This window comes from Pistacia vera, unplaced genomic scaffold (genome assembly GCF_008641045.1).
Source record: "Pistacia vera cultivar Batoury unplaced genomic scaffold, PisVer_v2 Contig270, whole genome shotgun sequence".
In the NCBI taxonomy this organism is placed as follows: domain Eukaryota; kingdom Viridiplantae; phylum Streptophyta; class Magnoliopsida; order Sapindales; family Anacardiaceae; genus Pistacia; species Pistacia vera.
The window spans coordinates 1,166,958-1,184,796 of NW_022196080.1; the positions used below are offsets into that span (position 1 = coordinate 1,166,958).

Consider the following 17,839-nt stretch of genomic DNA (forward strand, 5'->3'; position numbering starts at 1 on the left):
TTTCTCAGGAAAATTGGAAGAAAGTAGGAAACATAGAAAGATTAAAATTTCTTAGAAATTTTCAACTATTGTCTAGAACCTTATTAATTTTTCTCTTGTTATCACCAAATCCTAAGAAATTAATGAAAACTTCCAAGTTTTTGAGCTGGCCGTTTAGCTGAAAAAGAATTGAAGTCGTTTTGTAGGTTTGGGATCCCATTATAGGAAATAGCTTGGCTTTTTGCTCGAGAGAGGAAATTACTATGAAACAGATTAATTTATTCGGGTAGATTGTTTGGAATTTCTTTTACTTTTTTATCGAATACAGTACAAGCCGACCAATAGAGATGCAGGAGATAGAAAATAATAAAACATATAAATTAAATTATATAATATAATATATTATGATAAAAATAGGACTAAAATCTTTATAATGTTTCATTTATTTTATTGATAATTAATTAGTGTCCTAAAATAGACTTGAGTAAACGTTTAGGGCCATTTGTTTATAAATTTGCTTCTTTTTATGTTTTTTACGCTCGTAATATGTAATTAGCGTTTTATCCTGAATTTAATTTTTTAAAACTTTTACAACCCTCTGCTACGTGTTATATATATGTGAAGAATTGACGTTTCCTCTAGAAAATGTATAATCCATGCAGATGTTTTGGGCTGAGGCACGCTGATGTCATCTCTATCAATCTAGATTCAGCATACTTTTCTACCTACCTGAGTTTGACACATACCAACGACAATAAGAATATTAGCTGTCAAAAATCCTAACCGTCTCAAAAATGAATCTAATGCAAGGGTGAATTTGGTTTGCATATCAGTCCAAGCTTCATTTAATTTAATGATATACATGAGAGTTCTTAATGAAATAAAAGGCAAGAAGAATTTTCATGATGTTAGATCATTTACAAAAAAATAATTATTACCTTGAACACAACGAGTATAAATAGGTAGCTCTCCTCTAAAAAAATGAAGGTTAGACACACACAAATTACATAAAACAAATAGCAAACACACTATTAGAAAACTATTAGCTTGACATTCTTTTAGAACACAATCACTTTTAATCTCAAATCATAGATCGCGACCTCTTGTAAACTTATGTAACGATCAAAATAGAACACTTATATAAATAACCACAATAGATGTATGAGTCGCTTTTAAGCATCTGAACTACTATAAAAACATTCTTGTTAACTTTATTTTACGTACTTACATGTTATTATCATCACAGTATCTCACCCACTCAATATAATTTGTTCACGTGTAATTTCTTAATACTTTATACATGCAAAATTGTTGATATCAAAATTAATTATCAACCATAGTTATATCGATCTTGTAGCTTGAGCCAGCTCTGTAAGTAAACTGCAAACGCCATAGATAAGAATAAACTAGAAGGATGTGGCTGAAAGGAATCAATCACAATTCACAAATGACTACAAATTAATTACATAAGTCGACTTGTTTTGTCTATTCCCGCAGCTATACCACTTTTAACAGCTGTCACTTACCACAAAGTTGATGTATATTAGCAAGTAGCGATGAGTTTTGCCCTATCAAGAATATACCATTTTATAGAATTAGAATTATGATTAACCAGAGCCTCCTTTTGATATTAGATATTATAATATTCATGAGAGAAGATCATTCTAGACCCCCTGAGGTATACCCGAAACCAATAAACCCTCTCTGGTATCAGAAATGGCTCTCAACCTCCTACTATTACTTTTTCATTAGTTATAACAGAAGAGGGACAGAAAAGTAATTGTTTTTAAATCTCATTAATTGATGAACATAAAAAAATAAAGAATTAGATAACATTAAAAAAAAGTTATATGAAAAACAAATATTAACTCCCAACACGGTGCGGCCTTTCCCATCACCGGCAACTCCACGGCACTCCAAACCCACTTCTTGAGCCAAAGCTTTGCTGCCCATCCAACCCACAAACGCCCGAACCAAAAGTTCATAGCCCAACCCTTCCGAAGTCTTTCCAATCCGCCATCAGCAACATCCCCCTCCCAGTCCACCACTATCATCCAAAATAGTTTGGACTCAAGCCATATATATAAATTACACACTAGAATTGGATGACTGCAATAATGGTTTCTGAAAAAAATAATGGGAAGAAAAATATCGCCAAATTTGAACAGTTTCATTGGTTTTAGGTTGATTGTTTGTGAAAATTAAATTGGATTTGGGGAGTACTATTTGTTGGAAAGAAAAATTCATATATTGCTCATGATTTCTATATATATTCCAGCAATTACTTTAATTATATACGTATGTTCCAAAAGTATATATACATATTATCACATAAATTGAATAATAATTGGATTTAATGAAGTGCACGAATTATATTCATTTGTGTAAAATATGTTACCATTGATCTTATTTTAATCATTAATCACTATAACTAATAGGTAATACCACATAAAAAATATTATAAGCTGGTATGATACTTCGATCATAATATATATATATATAATAATAATAATAAAAATTTGGGCTATCTATCAGCCCAACTTCAAGTCTAATTTACAGAGTAACTCATTTTTGGTGTATGTAACTATTTACACACGCACACACACAAATTGTTAGTACCAGTTTTTCTTTTACTAATAAAACATCTTGCATCACTGCATTGTCATCCTGTATAAGAATGTTGTGGCTCGTCCGTTATTGCCGTAACAAGAGGTGAAAGCGATTCTGTGATAAAAGAAGATGATTTTGGAGTTGAAGAGGTGTTAAGGTCAATGTCACCCTGCATATTGCGGAACCATGTGACAAGGTGAATGATATCCTCAGAATGGGTTGCATCAACGGCTTTTCTCCCTGTGATTAACTCCATTAAGACTACTCCAAAGCTAAATACGTCAACCTTTGTAGTAACTCGTCCCGTCACTGTCAAATTGTACATAGATATTCCAGATTGATCATATACAAACCATAAAAATTTCAAATGAATAATCAAAGAATAAATATTGATTACCTACATACTCTGGAGCAAGATACCCGAAAGTTCCAGCTACTCGTCTCAATTGAACATTTTAGGTTCTCTGGACTATGACGAACTAATCCTAAATCTGCAACCTTAGCTCGCATATCATCTCCGAGAAGGATGTTAGATGGTTTGAGATCTCTATGAATAAAACTTTGATTTGCTAAACCATGTAGATATTCAACACCTCTAGCCACATCCAATGCAATAATCAACCTTCGATGCCACTCGAGCGGTTTCAGCCCCTCCTTCTCCCACTTGAACAGATGCCTACTGAGTGTCCCTTGAGGCAAGTATTCATAAACAAGAAGCCTCTCAATTCTGCCCTGGGAATAACCAAGAAGTGTCAATAAATGGCGATGCCGGACTTTGGTAAGAACCTCAATCTCAGACTTAAAGGATGCCAAGCACTGCTCCGTAAACGTTCTGGATTCCATCCTCTTTACTGCAATTTTTGTCCCATCCTGCAACATTCCTCTGTGCACAGTCCCAAAACCACCTCTTCCCAATATATTTTCCTCACTGAAATTATTAGTTGCAAACCTCAGGACTTGAATTGGAATAATCATATTCCCAAACTCAACTTCATTAATACTCAGGGTAATCTTGGCAGTATTTGCACCAGGAGGATCATGTATCTCCACAGATTTCGTACTATGTACCAAAGTGGAGCACTTTGGTTTCGTGGTATACAAATAAACACCTAATCCATGAGCACAGACACCGCAAACTGCAACTACTATAAAACTCATAATCTTTATAAAATCTGAATTGTCACCTCGGCTATCAGGAACTGGAAGTATAAAAGGAGGGTTCAAAGGGGGCAAACTAATTTTTAGACCAGGGTTTCCGCGAATGTAAACAATTACATTTAGTCTGAAATTTGGAACTATACCATCAAGTCGATTATCAGATACGTCTAACCTCTCAAGGGACGGTAAAGTTGTAAGCTCAATTGGTATAGAACCTGTAAGTGAATTATTTGAAAGGATCAATTCTTTCAACGACATAAGCTCAGAAAAATTGGAAGAAATTGTACCCGAAAGTCCCGAACTATTGAAATTAACAACCGTAATGTTTCTTTTATCATCACATAAGATCCCTTTCCAGTTCTCCTGAGAGGCATTGCAAGGATTATTTCCTTTCCAGCTCTTTGCAAAAACTACTGGATAACCCAGAGACTCGGAAATTGACAGCAAAATGTTAACTCGACTATCACAATCAACACCAGGGTCACCTAAACAAAAACTGTTTGATCCATAGTCTATATCCATATGAACTTTGGATTTATTAGACTCCGGAGTTGGACCCTGAAACAGATTATCAGCCAAACTGACAGTAGTAAGCTTAGGAAAATTAACCGAAGACAATGGAACAGTACCCATCAACTGATTCCGTCTCACGCTAAAAAGCACCAAATTGTTTAATCCAGATAAAATCGGCAGGGGACCTGAGAAACTATTAGCATCAAGGCAAAGTTGGGTCAAATCAGTCATATTTTGTAAGACTGCAACAGATCCATTCAACTTCTGGCTGTACAACCAAAGTTTCTGAACCAAAGACTGGGCAAAACTGGGAGGAATTTGCCCTTCTAAATTGTTCTTAGCCAAACGCAGTTCTATTAATCCAGGAAATGTATCTCTTCCGAAAAAGTCAGGGATAGTCCCCGATATATTGGAGTGGGATGCAGTAAAAAACTGCAAACTTGTGGCTTCTTTCAAACTTTGAGGTAATTCCCAAGCTGAAAATGGATTAATATCAAGAGCTACCAATCGCAAAGACTTTAATCCTTGAAAAAAATCAGAGGGCATGCATGAAAAATTATTATGGGAAAAATTTACTTCTTGAAGAGAAGTCAACCCGGCAAGACTTGGGATCGGCCCTGTCAATTGATTATTGGCCACGTCTAGTACGGTCAATGAAGAAAGGTTCTTGACAAGCCAAGAAGATCCCAAAGAGTGCCCATGAAGAACCCAAAGTATTTTGACTAAGAGCTGTCATGCATGGAAGATTCTTGTTTCCGAAGACTTGGTCTGAGTTGTTGATCATGTCCACAAGTTTGCTTGCTTAAGAATAGGTCAAGTAGTTTTTATTTAATTTTGAATAATTTTGGCTGCCCTGTTGTCATTACCTGTTAGTGTCTTATTTCTTAGAGATGTGATCTAAGAATTAGGAATAGTTGTTAATTTCCTTTTGCATTTAAACTCTTTTATAGTCATCAATAAGGAAAACTAATTCCAATTAAAATTCTTGTGGTCTATTCTCACCCTAAGTAGAATACTATCTTCACTTAACAATTTTCTTATAGCTTCGATTGGGACCTATCATTAGTATTAGAGCTAGGTTATTATGGCAACAAATAAGGAAAGGATCGAGAATTTAGATGCAGGACTTGGAGGACTCCAAAATAACCTTAGCCGAATAGAGATGGGTGTATCTGATAAGTTGTACCAATTAGAAGATGGCATCAGCAAAATATCTTAAGTCCTACCGAGCTACATCTACCAGCAGCAATTATGAACTTAATGCAAACTCTCCTAATAGGCGTTCTCGAAACCCAAGAGAAGAATCTCGAGACAACGTTGAAGGAGGACGACAATTGTTTTCTTCCAAATTAGCCAAATTGGAGTTTCCTCGATTTTCTGGATATGACCCACCGAATGGTTCACAAGAGTGGATCAATTTTTTGAGTATCAAGGCACCCTTGAATCACAAAATGTGTCCTTGGCATCTTTCCATTTGGAAGGCAAGGCTAATCAATGGTGGCAATGGTTGAGAAGATCCTATAAGGAAGAAGGCAGGAGGTGACATGGGAAATTTTTCAAGAAGAACTTTGGGCAAGATTTGGTCTTACTGAATGTGAGGACTTTGATGAAGCTTTGTCAAAGGTTAAACAGGTGGGCTTCTGTTGGTGTTTAGTGCCGGTGAATTCTAAGGAAAAGATGAAAATGAATTTGAGTTGAGAGAAAGTCACATTTCATTACAATGCATATTACAATATATACAACCAAAAGCTTACTGTTTCACCAACTGAAACAGACAATTCAGATTTTAAATTTAAAACTAAGGTTTACAACAAATACAACCTTAATCTAAGTTGATTACACCTAAACATGTCACTAAAAATCAACCACTCCAGCAGCTCCATTCAAGGTAGACAGAGGAGACAGCAGCAGTTCTTTAGCGCCAAAAAACATATTCAAAAACAAACTGAATTTCCAACCAAATTTCCAACAAATTATCACTGTTTCAACACTCCTCCTTGATAATTTTGCTGGAAACACCAAGTCTGAGCCTAAAGTCTTCAAACTTGGTTTTGGATAATCCTTTAGTCAAGATGTCAACCACTTGATCATCACCACTGCAGTGAACCAGTTTTATTTCCCCTTCTTGCTCAACTTCTCTCACTGCATGGAACTTGATCTTTATGTGTTTAGTTCTCCCATGATGGACTGGATTATTTTCCATAGCCACAACCGACTAATTGTCACACATGATTACAGTAGGATTTCTCTGCTTCAGCTTCAAATCTTCCAGGATTTTTCTCAACCAAACAGCTTGGTTCACATTAGCTGCAGTCGAGATGTATTCTGCTTCTGTTGTGGATTGTGCACCAATTTCTTGTTTCTTTGACAGCCAACAGATTGCACCATGATTCAGGAAGAAAGCATACCCTGAAGTGCTCTTCATGTCTTCCACAGAACCACCCCAATCACTATCAGAGAATCCCTTTAGTCCAAAGTTTTATGACCTCCTAAACCATACTCCAAAGTTGGTGCTCCCTTCACATATCTAAGCACTCTTTTTGCAGCTTTGAAATGTGTTTCCTTGGGTTGATTCATGAACCTAGACAGTAAACTTGTTGCAAACATAATATCAGGCCTGGTTGCTGTTAGGTACAACAAGCAGCCAACCAAGCTTCTATATTGTTCCTCATCAACACTTTCTGCATCATCATCCTTTGACAGTTTCTGATTTGGAACCAGATGAACATCCACTGATTTGCAGTTCTCTATATTGAATTTCCTTAACACTTCAATTGCATACTTCTCTTGATTAACAAAAATTCCAGCTGAGTTTTGATGAACCTACATCCCGAGAAAGTAAGCCATTTCACCTAAATCTGTCATCTCAAACTCATCAAGCATGGATTTCTTAAATTCCTCCAGCTTAGTTGATTTGCTCCCTATCACAAGTAGATCATCAACATACAAGGAGATAATCATCACGTCTTTATCAATCTCTCTAACATACAATGTGTGCTCATTTGGATTTCTTACAAAATCCAAACTTAACAAGTAATCATTTATTATGTTGTACCAGGCCTTTAGTGCCTGTTTCAGGCCATACAAGGCATTCGTTAGGAGATAGACTTTATCTTCTTTTCCCTTGACTTTGTACCCTTCTAGTTATTCAACATATATCTCCTCATTCAACCATCCATTGAGGAATGCAAATTTGATGTCTAACTGAAAATTTTTCCATGCAAATTGTGTTGCCACTGCAAGTAACAACCTGATTGTGTCATGCCTTGCAACTGGTACAAAGGTGTCCAGAAAATCAACACCATACTACTGAGCAAAACCTCTGACAACCAGCCTTGCTTTGTGCTTAAGGACTCAACCATCTGGATTGAGCTTCTTCTTGAAAATCCATTTAACTTGGATTACCTTTCTGTTCTGAGGTTTATCCACCAGGTTCCAAGTTTGATTCTTCTTAACATTGCCAGCTCCTTCTTCATGGCAGCTCTCCAAACTTCTGATTTTGCAACTTCAAAGTAACATGTTGGCTCAAGTGAGGCTATGTTACATCTCTCATAAACCTCAGCTAAAGGTCTGGTACCTCTAACCAAAATTTCTTCTTCTATATCACTCTCAACATCATCAAAATCCTGATCACCTGCAGCTTCTGTCCAGCTTGGTTTTGTCTCCATATCAGCTCTATTTTCTTCCCAATTCCAAACTCCATCCTCATCTAGTTTGACATCCCTGAAAATCTGAATTTTTCTGGTTTTTGGAACATACACCCTATAGGCTTTAGATTGACTACTATAACCTATAAAAATGCCAATTAAGGTCTTTTCATCCAGCTTGGATCTTTTTGCTGCTGGAACCATAATGTAGCATATACTTCCGAATATTTTGAGCCTATCTACTGTTGGTTTAACTCCATACCATGCTTCATAGGGTGTTTTGCTGTCTAAGGCTTTTGTGGGAAGCCTATTAAGCAAAAACATTGCTGTATTGACAGCTTCTGCCCAAAATTTCTTTGGCAACCTCTTTTCAGCCACCATACACCTAGCCATCTCTACAACTAATCTGTTCTTCCTCTCACTGACTCCATTTTGCTATGGAGCGTAGGGGGTGCTGTATTGATGCTTAATTCCAGCATATGCTTGTTCAAACTCTTGAGAAGTGTATTATATACCATTGTCACTTCTCAAGATTTTTATGGTTTTTCCAGCTTGGTTTTCCACCAGAAGCTTAAACTGCTTAAATACACCAGCAACCTCTCCCTTTTGCTTCAGAAAATACACCCAACACATCCTGGAATAGTCATCAATAACAACACAAAATACCTACTTCCACTCAATGACAAAGTTTCCATAGGACCACATACATTTGTATGAATGAGCTGCAATTTTTTAGATTCTCTCCAGCTTGGTTTACAAGGAAAGACTGCCTACTCAACTTGCCAAGTTGACAGGCTTGACATATGGTTTTACTCTCTTCTAATTCTGGCAGATTTTGGACCAATTTCTTGGTCTGAATTTCCTTGAGACCTTGGTAATGAATATGGCCAAGTCTTTTATGCCATTTCTCAAACTCATCTACCCTTACATTGCAGGCTTTATGTTCAGTTCTTTTCAGCTTAATGGGAAAGCTTTTCCCCACCATTTTTACTCTCATTAGCTCACACCCCTTACTGTCTAAAATTTGACAGATTTGATTCTCAAAATGCAAAACATAATTGTTTTCTAACATTTGTCCTACACTTAAAAGACTTTGACTTATTTCGGGTGCATAGAGTACATTTGGAATGAGTTTTGTACCTGTAGAGGTCTGAATTGTAACATCTCCCTTTCCCTTTGCTTTAACATAGTCACCATTTGCAATCTTGATCCTGGACCGATGTGCTGGATTTAATTTGACAAAATCTTATAGGTGTGGTGTCATATGATTTGTACATCCATTGTCAACCAGCCATCCATCATAGCTTGTTGGTGGTGCACTACAGGAGGCTACAAACAGCTATTCTGTCCCTTGTTCAGGTTGCTAATCATCTATCACTTGTGCTTGTTGTTGGGGCTACTCTCCTTTATTCTTGCATACCCTCTCTATATGACCAAATTTTTTACAAGCCCTGCACTATATTCCTGGCCTAAACCAGCAACTTTTCTTAGAATGCCCCTTCCTTTTACAGTGAGAGCAAGATGAATATTCTTTCATCCCACCTGGTTTTTCCCATTGGCTATTGTTTCTTTCTTTCTCCTTCTTATCACCAACATACCTCCTATTGTTCCCTTGAGCTGGTTTGGTTTTGTGAGTTTCCAGCATTACACCCTCACCTACATCTTCTTGCCTCAAGAGCCTTCTTTGCTCTTGTGCTTACAGTGCATGAACCAGCTATGTAAGAGTAACCTGCCCCATGTCTCTTAAGTCCTCAAGAGATGAGACTTTGGACTCAAATCTTTCAAGTAAGCTGACCATGACTTTCTCCACCACTCTCATGTTTGTCAACTCTACTCCCAATAGCCTTATTTTGTTGACAACACTCATCAAAATGAAGTCGACCAAAGCTTGAGAGATAGAGAGGACTACAGCAGCTGCTTGGTGCCAAAAACTGATTAAAAAAAAAAAAACTAACTTTTCAACTGAATTTCCAGCAAATTATCACTATTTCAACACCCCCACCAACAATTCCACATTACCATGAAGGTTATTGTCCAGTAAATGAAGTTGACCAAAGCTTAGCTTCTCAAGATGCCTTGCCACGACAGCTTAAGGAGAATTTACATGCCGCGAACAATCGAATGAAGCAGCAAGCAGATTCCAAACGCTGGGACAATGACTACCAAATGGGAGACTTTGTGTTTCTAAAGCTTCATCCCTACCGCCAGCAATCTGTGTTTACAAGAGCCTATTAAAAGCTTGCAAGCAAGTTCTATGGGCCATATCAGATTGAAGAAAAAATTGGAAAGGTGGCCGACCAGCTCAAGCTACCACAAGGTTCTTGCATTCACCCGGTCTTTCACGTGTCCCTTTTGAAAAAAAAAATTGGGTGACACAATTGCTGCTAGTACTGAGTTACCTCCAATGGTTGAAGATGGTGATTTGATTATGGAACCGAAGGCAATATTAGACACTCGTTGGGTCAAGAAAGGGTCCAAAATTGTCGAAGAAAGCTTGATCAAATGGAAAAGCCTTCCAGTAGATGATGCTACGTGGGAAAACAAACCAGAAATGAAAGACAAGTTCTTAAATATGAACCTTGAGGACAAGGTTCCAGCCAAATGAGGGGGTATTGATAAGCCAAGAAGATCCCAAAGAGTGCACATGAAGAACCCAAAGTATGTTGACTAAGAGTTGTCATGTATGGAAGATTCTTGTTGCCAAAGACTTGGTCTAAGTTGTTGATCATGTCCACAAGTTTGCTTGCTTAAGAATAGGTCAAGTAGTTTTTATTTAACTTTGAATAATTTTTGGCTGCCTTGTTGTCATTACCTGTTAGTGTCCTATTTCTTAGAGATGTGATCTAAGAATTAGGAATAGCTGTTAATTTCCTTTTGTATTTAAACTCTTTTATAGTCATCAATAAGGAAAGCTGATTCCAATTAAAATTCTTGTGGTCTATTCTCACCCCAAGTAGAATACTATCTTCACTAAACAATTTTCTTATAGCTTTGATTGGGACCTATCAGTTCTGGAGGCTTCCATTCAGAGTTAGGTTGCCGATTTTGATATCAGATACACGATTATCCAAGCACTTAACGTAACACCATTTACACGAGTCCGAGTTGGTCCAATTTAAACTTCTTGGATTTCCTAGGCTGGCTTTAAGGGCTCGCATCACTAAGACGTATGGGCTGTTGTTCTAAGAGTGAACTGAGTGAGTGAATAAAAAGAGACAAAGGGAGAGGAGCGAAATACCCTGATAGCTTTTCCTCCATTTTCTTGAGAAAATTTGAAGTAGGTGGGAAACATCCGAAACTTTGAAAACAGCTTATTAATAGTTAGAAAGTCCAAAATTATTTCAACTATTCTTTAACAAAATTTTGTTACTTTGTTCTTGCAATCTCCAAACTCAAAGTTGCAAGGTTTTGAATTCAATTGTCTTATTTACGTACAGTAAATCATATATAAATAAAAAATATATCCACTATTCTTAAATAAAAAATTTTGATTGTCTCGCCAATTTGGTCAATTTGGAATCCCCTGAAAGACAACAAATTGTTTTCATGCAAACAATCGAGAGCTCTTCGGATAACTTCTTGGCAATATCTNGCCGAGAGAACAATGCAGCTAATGCACTATCAAGAGTGGCGGGTAGTCCTCATCTTGATGCCTTGTTTGTGTCTCAAACTCAATTATGGGATACAATCAAAGCTGAAGCTAATGATAATCCTTACATGAAAAAAAATCAACAAACAAGCAAGCGAAAACCCAGGCGTTCCTTACAGCTAGCGCAATGGTTTGGTTTGTTACAAAAATCGAGTGGTGGTACCTCCTCATTCCAACATCATCCAACAACTCTCGCGAGAATTCCATGATTCTCCCATGGGTGGGCATTCAGGTGTATTGAGAACCTACAAAAGGCTAGCACAACAATTCTATTGGCCATCCATGCACCAAGTAGTGAAGAATTATGTTGCCTCTTGTGAAGTGTGCCAACAAACTAAAAATGAGACTTTGTCACCTGCCGAACTTCTACAGCCACTTCTAATTCCTTGTCAAGTTTAAGATGATGTCACTATGGACTTCATCGAAGGCCTTCCTTCTTTAAACGATAAAAAATCAATTCTTGTTGTTGTTGACAGATTGAGCAAATTAGCACATTTTTTGTCTCTCTCCCATCCGTATACAGCAAAAGTGGTGACTGAAAAATTCATTGAAGGAGTGTTGAAGCTTCATGGCATGCCTCAGTCCATCATAAGTGATCGAGACTCGGTGTTCATTAGTCATTTTTGGCAGGAGTTCTTCAAAATGTCGGGCACACAATTGAAGATGAGCTCCGCCTACCATTCGCAAATAGATGGACAAACGGAAGTGGTTAACCATTGTATTGAACAATATCTTCAGTGCTTTGCTTACCAACAACCTCATAAGTGGCATTCTTTCCTTCCATGGGCTGATTTTTGGTACAATACTACCTATCATGCATCTACAGGAATGACTCCCTTCCAAGCTCTGTATGGAAGGCCCCTACCAAAAATTCCACATTACCATGAAAGTTATTGCCCAGTAAATGAAGTCGACCAAAGCCTAGCTTTTCGAGATGCCTTGCTATGGCAACTAAAGGAAAATTTACATGCTGCGAACAATTGAATGAAGCAGCAAGCAGATTCCAAACGCTAGGACATTGACTATCAAGTGGGGGTATTTGTGTTTCTGAAGCTTCATCCCTACCGCCAGCAATCTGTGTTTAAAAGACCCTATCAAAAGCTTGCAAGCAGGTTCTATGGGCCATATCAGATTGAAGAAAAAATTGGAAAGGTGGCCTACAAGCTCAAGGTTCTCGCATTTACCCAGTCTTTCACGTGTCCCTTTTAAAGAAGAAATTGGGTGACACAATTGCTACCGATACTGAGTTACCTCCAATGGTTGAAGATGGTGATTTGATTATGGAACCAGAGGCAATATTAGTGATGCGTGTTTCTTACAACATGCAATATGTAGCAAGTATACTAGTCGCACAAGTAATAGAGGGATGAGTGAGTATCGTTCCTACGAGGATAGTGTTACTAAGTACCGATTTCCTTAGTTTAAGTCCTAATTAAAGCAACAATAAATTGGATTGATGGAAAATTAACAACTAAATACAAATTAACAAAAATATAAATGAATGATAATAAAATTAAAGCAAAACCTAACAACTTAACTAATTAAACAATGCTAACAAATGCTAGGGTGTTAATTTCACCTAGATACACTAATTCAATTCATAGAATCTATTACCCAAGTTCTAATTCCTTGATTGAAAATCAAATTCCCTAAGTTGTAAAACATATCTTCTCAGGCTACATTTCCCTACTTATCCCTATTAAGCTTCCGCACCCAATTAATAGTTCAAAGTCTTTTAAGCTTTATGGAATTCTATCTAGATTTCATGGATCGCTAAACCTATCTCTAGCATTTGCTTAATCTACGGTATTTATCCCAAGAGGCACGATCACAAATCACTTCTCAGTCTCATTGTGAACAGCACACATTTGAATGGTGATCAAGCATCCAAAAGTCATTAAGCAAAGAGATAAACACTCAATCATGAAATTAAAACTAAAAGTAAATCAATTCATATAAAATTGAATCATTGTATCAAGGTTACATCAAACCCTAGCTAAACAACTCAGTTCATACTCAAAAACGAAATAAAATAACAAAAACCAACTGAATCAAGATTCATCATTGAAAAACAAGCAAAAGATGGAGAAATCTTCTCTAATTTGAAACCCAAATCTTTAATAATCTTCTCCTTCCATGAGCTGCCTCCCAAATGACAAACCAAGCTCATTTCTCTTCCTTTTCGCTCTAATTTATACCTCTCTCACTTAAGGATCAAGCCCTAGCAAGCCAAAACGCATCGTTTTATTTTTAAATCTGACGCAGGTTTCACCGTGGCCGCGGTGAAGACTTTCGGGCGAAATATGAGCATGATAAAGTCTGAATCTGGAAACGTGTTAAACATATGAATTGTTTTAAATTATCTTTCTGTTAGTTCAGGAATCAGCACAATCCGAGGTCTACAGCTCAAGTTATGGCAAAAATACTGAAGCATGTCCAAAGACGTTTTTCTTCAGTTCCCAGCGTACTTTTCACGACTTCAAGCCAAGTTTTCACCATTGTCCAGTCAGAATTAGGAAAAACCCAAAACATGAAGGTTGTAGCGCTTCTTCTTAGCTTTCCAAAGCTTTTTAATTCAGGTCATTCCGAGTTTCCAAACTCAAGTTACACAATTTACGCTCAAAACTATCATTTATGCTCAAAATCATCGTTTAGGCCTGCAAAGACAAATTAATAGAATTAGATAGCAATTATGGCCCAAATTGAATGAAAAGTATCCTAAATCCTATCAAAATTCAAAGAAAAATCATAGTGTAAAATATGATTATCAATTAGACATCCACTGGGTCAAGAAATTGTCCAAAATGTCGAAGAAAGTTTGATCAAATGGAAAAGCCTTCTAGTAGATGACGCTACGTGGGAAAACAAACAAGAAATGAAAGACAAGCTCTTAAATATGAACCTTAAGGACAAGGTTCCAGCCAAAGAAGAGGGGATTAATAAACCAAGAAGATCCCAAAGAGTTCCCATGAAGAACCCAAAGTATTTTGACTAAGAGCTGTCATGCATGGAAGATTCTTGTTGCCAAAGACTTGGTCTAAGTTGTTGATCATGACCACAAGTTTGCTTGCTTAAGAATAGGTCAAGTAGTTATTATTTACTTTTGAATAATTTTCAGCTGCTTTGTTGTCATTGGAACCATCGAACGTGCCATAATGGTGGCTTGTCAATGGCAAAGTAGCGTCGATGATAAGCCAAGAAGATCCCAAAAAGTGCCCATGAAGAACCCAAAGTATTTTGACTAAGAGCTGTCATGCATGGAAGATTCTTGTTGCCAAAGACTTGGTCTAAGTTGTTGATCATGTCAACAAGTTTGCTTGCTTAAGAATAGGTCAAGTAGTTATTATTTTCTTTTGAATAATTTTTGGCTGCTTTGTTGTCATTATCTGTTAGTGTCCTATTTCTTAGAGATGTGGTCTAAGAATTAGGAATAGTTGTTAATTTCCTATTGTATTTAAACTCTTTTATAGTCATCAATAAGGCAAGCTAATACCAATTAAAATTCTTCTGGTCTACTCTCACCCTAAGTAGAATACTATCTTCACTAAACAGTTTTCTTATAACTTTGATTGGGACCTATCAGTCGATGGTGTCGTTGAGTTGTCGTATTTTTTTAATTTAAAAAAATATATATTAAGCTAATTTATTTGTTTAATTAGTTTTTTTTGATAAAATTACTTTGTAATTTGACATATTATAAAAGAGTACATTTTTCATTTCTCCACCTGGTGCAAGTTTTGATCATACATCTGAGCAAGATGTTTGTAGTGCACAGCTTAATAATACTTCAGTTTCCCTTAGTCCATCCAATGATGCTTCTCCTCTTGGCATCTTATTAGAGGTTGTGTTGCCTCTTCAACGACCAGTAGCAACCACTAATTCACACTCAATGGTTACTAGGTTGAAAGCTAAACATGAGCAGATTTCGTCCTTTCAAGGTCACATAGCTTCTCTTGGCTCTCTTCTAACTTTGCCTAAACCTAACACTGTTAAAAAAGCTTTGGCTGTTCCAGAGTGGAAAGAAGCTATGAATGCAGAGTATCAAGTTTTTCTTAGGAACAATACTTGGCAAGTAGTTCCTTATTCCTCATAGATGAATTTAGTAGGGATTAAATAGGTTTTTAAAGAGAAACTCAACTCATATGCTACATTGCAAAGACATAAAGCTCGTTCAATGGCCAAGGGGTTTTAATAAAACCCAAACGTTTGAGGGTGAACATGGGTAGTGGGTAGAACTGGAACCAAAAACTATCCATAACCGATACTATGCGAGTAGGTTTCGGTTTCAATTTTTTGGAACCGACACTATACAGGTCTGGTTATGGTTCCTACGTGTGCAGGAACCAGAACCAAACTCAAAACCTATAATGGGAATCGAGGTCGAGTACCCGTGATGGAACTTGTCTTGGAGTTAGGACTAAAAAAAATATCAGTAATATTGGGGGTTAATTGTAATTTTGCATATAAAAATTAAAAAAAATGAAAATGGGATGAAGAGTTGAAGATACAAGTGGGTGAGTCTGGTGATGTGGCGAAGAAGTGGGTGGAGGCCCCAGTTGGATAGTAGATTATATTAAATTATAAATATTATATATTTTTTATAATATTAAAGTTTTTATTAATTATTTAATTAATTAATTGTATAATTAGAATCAGCATCCAATTAAAAGTGTTTTAATGTTATTAAAATTATTAATTTTTTAATAAAATAATATATTTGATTGAATAATATTTACTTCAAGTCTTCAATTGTCAAGTTCTAAATATATTTATAGTAAATTAGTAATTATATATGATAAATTGATGAACACATTAGTAGTTTAGTACAGTACTTAATTAAATGATTATATATTTAATTAATTAAAATATTATAGTATGACAACTCATACCTCATGGTATATTAAGACATAAAACAAACTTAGAGTCATACTAATTATTTTATTCAAGATTCATAAATCATATTAATATTAATATTTGATTTGATTCTTTTGTCACAATTAACGTTAATTTAACTTATGGGCAAATTCAAAAACTTCATTTTCACTCTAGTAATTACAATATAATATAATTATTTTTACTAATTCATAAGTATGATTGTATGCATTGAAGTTCAATGAGTATCAAAGATAAGCGATTAGTCATTATTTTATTAAAATACAAAAATCAAAACCACTTACTAATTGTGTATGAAACTTTTTTCGAAATAATTTAATTATTAGTAATTATACTTTGTTTCTCTATTTAAAAAAAAAAAAAAAACAGATAGTATAATGTTAAAATTTTGAGGGCATGTGATTAAAACTTAAGAGAATCAAAATATATTAGATTCAATAATTATTTGATTAATTAAGTGTATAATTGGAATTAGGATCCAATTAAAAGAATTAGTTTTGAATAAAATAGTATATTTGATTGAATAACATCTACTTCAACTATCAAGTTTTAAGCATATCTATAGTAAATTAATAATTATGTATAATAAATTGAAGAACATTAGTACGTTACTTAATTAAATGATTAGATATTTAATTAACTTATGAGTAAATTCAAAAACTTCATTTTCACTATGGTAATTATAATAATATTATATAATATTTGTATTTTTTAATAATAAAATTCACTAAAATTTAATTCCCAAAATTAATTCTACAATTATACTTTGATATAAAATTTAATAATTTATATATATATAATATTTTCAAGGATCTGTGACTGTGATTGGACACAAATGAATGAGTAATGAAATTTCGAAACTACTAAATGCTTGTTTTCTTAATTTTTAGGGGCATATTTGCAAATTTTTAAGGTTTATTTGTCATTTTTTAAATTAATAGGGGGTACTTAAAATTTTACAAGGTACCTGGGTAAGGAACTGAAACCTGCATTTCAAGTTTTGGTTCCAGGAACTTGAGAACTGAAACCGACCGACTCTAGTTTCGGCTCCAAATCTTAGGAACCAGTTGGTTCCTGTTCCGATTCCTCCAAAAAGGGCAAGGTACCTGGAACTGCTCATCCCTACAAACATTTATTATTTTTATACTTTTCCCTATTATTAGATCTACTACAATTAGAATTATCCTCACTCTTACAATCTTTCATAATTGGGAAATACAACAAATTGATATCAATAATGCAATCCTATATGATGAGCTTTTTGAGAATGTTTTTATGCTTCAACCTAAAGGATTTTGTGACTTAGAAAGACCTTAGTATATGTGTAAACTTACCAAGGCTCTATATGATTTAAAACATTCCCCTCGAGCTCAATTTGATAAGCTAAGAG

At 35.5% G+C, this 17,839-nt stretch overlaps 1 protein-coding gene across 1 annotated transcript; it reads right to left on the reverse strand.

Moving 5' to 3' along the window:
* Positions 1 to 2,641: 2,641 nt before the first annotated feature.
* LOC116133549 (receptor-like kinase TMK3) lies at positions 2,642 to 11,065 on the reverse strand. The gene is given in 4 exon segments (XM_031419238.1): positions 2,642 to 2,898; positions 2,987 to 3,030; positions 3,032 to 4,940; positions 10,921 to 11,065. Coding segments are annotated over 4 exon segments (2,355 nt in total).
* Positions 11,066 to 17,839: the final 6,774 nt, after the last annotated feature.